We start from the raw sequence: 7,365 nt of genomic DNA, 5'->3' as shown, positions 1-7,365 counted from the left end.
CATCCCTGATAGACCCCCACACACACCTGCTGTTTGCCCGTGGGGCTGGAGGCAGCAGTGGTGGAGCCCTCCCAAAAGTGGGGGGGCCAGGGGCCCCCACTTCCTCTGGCTCTGCCCTGCTCCTTCTGTCTGAGGCCCAGCCCCTGGCCAAGCCAGAAGCTGGAGCGGGCCGGGAGCTGTGGACCCTCCACCTGCCTGGGATGGAGGGTGTCAAAAGCAGCCCACAGCCTGTGTTCCCACCTCGATGGCCCCCACCCAGGGCAGACGGAGGGTTTGTGGCTCCCCCAGCCTGGCTCCGGCCAGGGGATGGGACCTCGGAGCTGTAGCCCAGCCACAGTAAAAGCTAGGCAGCTTTGGGGAGCTGCAGCATGGACCCTCCACCTGCCCTGGGCAGGGGACCTGGGAGGTGGGGACACAGGCTGGGGACTGCTCTTGGCCCCCCCCCAACACCTCTGGCAGTTGGAGGGCACCCCCTGTTGCCTGGACTCCCCAGATGGGCTCCAGCTGCCAGCCTGGCCAGGGGTGGGGCAGGAAGGCCCGTGGCAAAAAGTGGATGGGCCAGGCCTGTCCACTTTCAAAAAGTGGGAGGGCCATGGAGGGAAGTGACATCACTCCTAAGAATATGATCCACCTGCAGTGTATCCATTGCGTTGTCAATACATATCGAAGCCAAGTCATTAATACACAAGCCTGGGTAGCAAGGAGACCCTGGGCCAATTGTTACAACCAATTCTCTGGAGCTTGGTAAGCCTTGGGGAACCCTGAGGAAGGAACATCCCAAGCAATATGGCCACTGACCCCCACAAGGAAAGAAGAGGCAAGCAGCTGAGACCTGGAAGTCCTCCTATAGGCTGGGAATTTTGTGCAAGAACAGAGGAATGACCCTACACTGAGCCATGCACATGAACAACTGGCTTCCGTAAATGAAGAAGTAACAGAGCTTCAGTATGGTGAGCGGTATCCACACGTCACACTCAAGAAAGAGTGCTTCTACCAAATGGAAAGGAATCAGCAAACCAGGGTGGTGAGGGCCCAACTGCTGGTGCTGCACAGGAACTGCCAGACTATGTTGCAGTTTGTGCATGATATATGATGCGCTGGCAGCTGGGAAGAAAAATGACATTGTCTCAGGTATTAGCCTGTTTCTGTTGGCCCAGGCATGCATCATGAGGTGAGAGAATACTGTTGTTCCTACCCAGAGTGTCAGCTAGGCACCCTTGTTCCCTGTGACCTTGATTGAGACACCCTTTGTGAGGATCTGAGTGAATGTGGTTGGACCCCTAGAAAAAACCGCATCATGGCATCAGTACATATTAGTGATTGTCGACTACACAACCAGGTAACTGGAGGCTGTTTCTCTTCGCTCCACAAAAGCCACAGAAATAACTCTTGAAGCTCTTCTCACACATGAGGTTTCCCAGTAAAATATTAACAGATCAAGGGACTAACTTCACCTCCAAGTTGATGTATGAATTATGCTCCCTTCTGAAGGTCAAGTCCCTGAAAACCTCAGTGTATCACCAGCAGACCGATGGCCTACTAGAAGTACTTTAATAAGATGCTGAAGGGAATGTTGAGATGCTTTGTCAGTCACAATCCAAAGCAGTGCAACCAGCTACTTCCACCACTCCTGTTTGCCATAAAGGAGGTCCTGCAAGCCTTTATGTGGCTCTTTTCATTTGAGTTGCTTTATGATCGCCAAGTGTGGGGGATCCTGGACTTGCTACGAGAAGGTTGGGAGGAACAAGACATGGGGGGCCTTCCGTGCAACCCAATATGTCTTACAGTTAAGGGAACAACTCGGGGTGTTCACCAGGGAGAATCTGAGGAAAGGCCCAACACACACAGGAAAAAAATTACAATAGAGAGGCTTGACTGTGGACTTTTCACCCAGGTGACCATCTCCTTCTACTACTACCCTCAGCCAAGTCTACATTAATGACCTGATGGCAGGGTCCTTTCGAAGTGGTCAGACAGGTAGGGCCTATAGACTTTGATATAAGAAGAGAAAAACCAAGGTCTTTCATGCGAATCTTCTCAAACTTCGGAAGATATGGGAGGTCCTGCTGCTAACTCCCTTTCCGACAGCACCTAAATTAGGGCCCCAAGGACCCAGCGGCCAAGAGCTGGCGACAGTTCCAGGGGGTGAGGGACTCTCTCCTGTGCAAAGGAGGCAGCTCATCCCACTGATCGAGGATTTTATGACTGTATTCTCCACCTGCCAAGGGAGAACCTTAAATTGTTGCCACAAAGGATACAGTCTGAGAGGAAATGCAAGCGATGCTGGGGGAGGGGGGGGAAAGAAATGTGAAATCCAAAAGTGAATAGAGGAGCCCCATAGTTCTTGTTCCCAAACCAGATGGTTCGCTTTTGCATTGACTTCAAGAAGGTTAATGCCATCTTGAAATTCAATACCTCCCCAATGCCAAGGGTAGATGAGTGGCTGGGACTAGCAGAATACCTGAGCACTACTGACCTAACAAAAGGTTATTGGCAGATTCCCTTCTCTGCATCCTCCGAAAAGTGAACTTTCTCCTCCCCCTTGTGGGCACTTCCCATTTAAGACTATGCCTTTCGGCCTCCGCAGAACTGCCGCAACCTTTCAATTGCTTATGAACAGGATCCTCTGCCCCACCATCAATATGCTGCGTCTACAACATCATCATCTACAGTCCTACCTGGGAAGACCACCTGCAACACTTAAAGGCAGTGTTAAAAGCCCAGTAGGATGTGGGATTTATGGCCAACCCTGAAAAACATAGGTTAGCTGTAGAGGAAATAACCTATTTGGGATACTGCAGAGAAGGTGGCCTTCTGAAACCAGTGGTCAACAAGGTACAGGTCCTCACAGCATACCCCATTCCCCAGATGAAGAGGCAAGTGAGGTATTTTCTCAGCCTGGCAGGATATTACTGGAGGTTTATCCCTGGTTTCACCTCAATTGCAGCACCCTCCCGCTATGGACCTCATGAAAGGGAGCAACCATAAGAGGATCCAATGGGATGAGAAATGTGAGGAAGTTTTAGCGAACTGAAAACACGACTATGCCAGGCACCCATGCTGTTCAGCCCCCATTTTTCCTGGGAGTTCATACTGCACACAGATGCCTCAGATGTCAGACTTAGCGCCATCCTCTCACAAGCTTTCAGGGGAGCAGAGCAGCCCATCCTATACCTGGGAAGGAAGCTATTACCTATATAAAAGATGTGTTCAATTATTGAAAAGGAGGAATTAGCAATGGACAGGATGTGGACTCTCTCAGATATTACCTGTTGGGTAGCCCCTTCTCCCTAGTCACAGATCACTCACCCCTACGCTGGATCCACACCATGAAAAACACAAACCAATGTATTATGGGTTGGTGTCTTGCGCTATCCTATAGTTTCAGAGTACAACATCAGGCGGGAAACACCGATTTCTTTTCACAGGAGATCGGGGATGAAGACAAGGTGCCCCAGAATGGCCTTTTCATCTTCAGGGGTGGGTTATGTGAAGGGACACGCCTTTCTTCTGAATGTTTGTTTGACTCAAAGAACACCTCGTGTGCTATGAACTGGGGAGGATTGGACAGAGCAGGGTCTGGAAGGGGTCAAGGGAGTCCCTGCCCGCACAAAAGGTAACTCCTTTTTCTATTACCTTTTTGCAGCCCTATCTTCAGTGAACATCCCCACCCCTCACTCCTTTAAGGGTGTTCTGAGGAACAGCAATAGATAATAAACAGGGTAGAGGGCCTCCAGAGCCAGTACAGGGAGTGGATGCCTGTGGCTTCCTGCACATCCCCTGTTTGAGTGGAGACCCCAACAGAACAGTTCAGGAGGAAAATTCACAGGGGGAAACATTTTTGCTATGTCTCCCCCCAATTCCTGTGGGTTTTCTCAAATGAAAGAATGATTGGGCTCATAGTTTCCTCCGTATCACCCTCAACACAAATCAAGACAAATAATATGGAGATGGCTTGTTGGAGGTGCACAGGGTGATGGGCAGAATGGAGGAATCAACTTGTTCAAACTTAAGGGACTTTTTGTCCTGTGTTCTCTCACCAGTGGTTCTGGGGTTGTCTGCTCAAACTATCAAATACAAGGAGGAAATAGGGGAAAAAGTAGGGTGAGGAAGGAAGAGAGGGAAACAAATGAAGAACATTTTCTATGCATGTTTTTATGAAAAATCATTTTTGTGAAGCCTGCAGAAAGCTATTTCAAAAATTTTCATGAAAAATCTTTATAATTTTTGATCAGCTCAAATAAACACGTAACATTTTTAGAAATGATAATTTTTCTAAAATAATTCACCTCCTTTCTTAAAATCTGCTAAACTAAATCCTAGTCCTAGTCCTAGTTTGTCAGAGCGAATTTCTGCTGCTCATCATTTCCTTTTTCTTCACTCCTCTTCCCTGGTACTGCTAAATTCTTTCAGGGCATCAGTTTCAGATATGCATTTGCACATCTTACAGGCAAGAGCAGCACTAAATTCCCCCTTGACAAGTCTCTTCTCCCTACCATTTCTCTTACATGTAACTGGCTGAATTACCTCTCAAGAATGGATCCTAAATGCTCTTCTAGGCTCATATCCTGCACAGACTTATGCATGTGTTTAAGCCCTGGTCTACACTAGGAGTTGAGGTCGAATTTAGCAGCGCTAAATCGATTTAACCCTGCACTCATCCACACGACGAAGCCCTTTTTTTCGACTTAAAGGGCTCTTAAAATCAATTTCTTTATTCCACCCCCAACAAGGAGATTAGCGCTGAAATCGGCCTTGCCGGGTCGAATTTGGGGTACTGTGGACGCAATTAGACGGTATTGGCCTCCGGGAGCTATCCCAGAGTGCTCCGTTGTGACCGCTCTGGACAGCACTCTCAACTCAGATGCACTGGCCAGGTAGACAGGAAAAGGCCCACGAACTTTTGAATCTCATTTCCTGTTTGGCCAGCGTGGCAAGCTGCAGGTGAGTGCAGAGCTCATCAGCAGAGGTGACCATGATGGAGTCCCAGAATCACAAAAGAGCTCCAGCATGGACCGAACAGGAGGTACGGGATCTGATCGCTGTATGGGGAGAGGAATCCGTGCTATCAGAATTCTGTTCCAGTTTTCAAAATGCCAAAACATTTGTCAAAATCTCCCAGGGCATGAAGGACAGAGGCCATAACAGGGATCCGAAGCAGTGCCACGTGAAACTTAAGGAGCTGAGGCAAGTCTACCAGAAAACCAGGGAGGCAAATGGCCGCTCTGAGTCAGAGCCCCAAACATGCCGCTTCTATGATGAGCTGCATGCCATTTTAGGGGGTTCAGCCACCACTACCCCAACCGTGTGCTTTGACTCCTTCAATGGAGAGGGAGGCAACACGGAAGCAGGTTTGGGGAATGAGGAAGATGATGATGATGAGATTGTAGATAGCTCACAGCAAGCAAGCAGAGAAACCGGTTTTCCCGACAGCCAGGAACTGTTTCTCACCCTGGACCTGGAGCCAGTACCCCCCGGAACCCACCCAAGGCTGCCTCCTGGACGCGCCAGGTGGAGAAGGGACCTCTGGTGAGTGTACCTTTTTAAATAGTATACATGGTTTAAAAGCAAGCGTGTTTAATGATTAATTTGCCCTGGCATTCGCAGCCAGTACAGCTACTGGAAAAGTCTGTTAACGTGTCTGGGGATGGAGCGGAAATCCTCCAGGGACATCTCCATAAAGCTCTCCTGAATGTACTCCCAAAGCCTTTGCAAAAGGTTTCTGGGGTGGGAAGCCTTATTCCGTCCACCATGGTAGGACACTTTACCACTCCAGGCCAGTAACACGTAGTCGGGAATCATTGCAGAACAAAGCATTGCAGTGTATGTTTGCTGGCATTCAAACAACATCCGTTCTTTATCTCTCTGTGTTATCCTCAGGAGAGTGATATCATTCATGGTCACCTGGTTGAAATAGGGTGCTTTTCTTAAGGGGACATTCAGAAGTGCCCATTCCTGCTGGGCTGTTTGCCTGTGGCTGAACAGAAATGATCCCCGCTGTTAGCCACGGGGAGAGGTTAGCCACGCTGTGAGGGAAGGCAAAATGCGACCTTGTAACGAAAGCACATGTGCTATGTATGTAATGTTAACAGCCAGGTTTACCATGAAAGAGTGTACCCATTGTTCTAGAAAACGTGTCTTTTTAAATACTACTGTCCCTTTTTTTTTCTGCACCAGCTGCATGTGTTTCAAGGATCACAGGATCTTCTCCTTCCCAGAGGCTACCGAAGATTAGAAGGCGAAAAAAACACACTCGCGATGAAATGTTCTCTGACCTCATGCTGTCCTCCCACACTGACAGAGCACAGACGAATGCGTGGAGGCAGACAATGTCACAGTGCAGGAAAGCACAAAATGACCATGAGGAGAGGTGGCTGGCTGAAGAGAGGGCTGAAGCTGAAAGGTGGCAGCAGCATGATGAGAGGAGGCAGGACTCAATGCTGAGGCTGCTGGAGGATCAAACTGATATGCTCCAGCGTATGGTTGAGCTGCAGGAAAGGCAGCTGGAGCACAGACTGCCACTACAGCCCCTGTGTAACCAACCGCCCTCCTCCCCAAGTTCCATAGCCTCCACACCCAGACACCCAAGAACGCGGTGGGGGGGGCCTCTGGCCACCCAGCCACTCCATCCCAGAGGATTGCCCAAGCAACAGAAGGCTGGTATTCAATAAGTTTTAAACTTTTAAAGTGCTGTGTGGCCTTGTCCTTCCCTCCTCCACCCCCACCCTCCCCGGTGCTTCCCTCCTCCACCACGCCTTCCGGGCTACCTTGGCAGTTATCCCCCTATTTGTGTGATGAATTAATAAAGAATGCATAAATGTGAAGCAACAAAGACTTTATTGCCTCTGCAAGCGGTCATCGAAGGGGGGAGGGGAGGGTGGTTAACTTACAGGGAAGTAGAGTGAACCAAGGGGGGGAGGGTGGATTCATCAAGGAGAAACAAACAGAACTTTCACACCATAGCCTGTCCAGCCATGAAACTGGTTTTCAAAGCTTCACTGATGCGCACCGCACCCTCCTGTACTCTTCTAACCGCCCTGGTGTCTGGCTGCGCATAACCAGCGGCCAGGCGATTTGCCTCAACCTCCCACCCCGCCATAAACGTCTCCCCCTTACTCTCACAGATATTGTGGAGCGCACAGCAAGCAGTAATAACAGTGGGAATATTGGTTTCACTGAGCTCTAACCGAGTCAGTAAACTGCGCCAGCGCGTCTTTAAACGTCCAAAAGCACATTCTACCACCATTCTGCACTTGCTCAGCCTGTAGTTGAACAGCTCCTGACTACTGTCCAGGCTGCCTGTGTACGGCTTCATGAGCCATGGCATTAAGGGGTAGGCTGGGTCCCCAAGGATAACTATAGGCA

General features: G+C 49.6%; 1 protein-coding gene across 1 annotated transcript; it reads left to right on the top strand.

Moving 5' to 3' along the window:
- The first annotated feature begins 321 nt into the window (after positions 1-321).
- Positions 322-6,558, top strand: LOC140913365 (myb/SANT-like DNA-binding domain-containing protein 7). Its single transcript, XM_078853383.1, has 2 exons — positions 322-5,529; positions 6,178-6,558. The coding sequence occupies exons 1-2, from the start codon at positions 4,976-4,978 to the stop codon at positions 6,233-6,235; spliced, it is 612 nt and encodes a 203-aa protein (XP_078709509.1). The 5' UTR covers positions 322-4,975; the 3' UTR covers positions 6,236-6,558.
- The last annotated feature ends 807 nt before the right edge of the window (positions 6,559-7,365 follow it).

This window comes from Lepidochelys kempii, chromosome 6 (genome assembly GCF_965140285.1).
Source record: "Lepidochelys kempii isolate rLepKem1 chromosome 6, rLepKem1.hap1, whole genome shotgun sequence".
In the NCBI taxonomy this organism is placed as follows: domain Eukaryota; kingdom Metazoa; phylum Chordata; order Testudines; family Cheloniidae; genus Lepidochelys; species Lepidochelys kempii.
This window is presented reverse-complemented; position numbering and strand designations above follow the sequence as displayed.

Bases quoted from the DNA above. Each gene is read 5' to 3' on its own strand.
- LOC140913365 (XM_078853383.1), top strand. From the start codon at position 4,976: ATGATGGAGTCCCAGAATCACAAAAGAGCTCCAGCATGGACCGAACAG. The intron at 5,530-6,177 runs GTGAGTGTACCT...TTTCTGCACCAG, and splicing joins AGGTGGAGAAGGGACCTCTG to CTGCATGTGTTTCAAGGATC.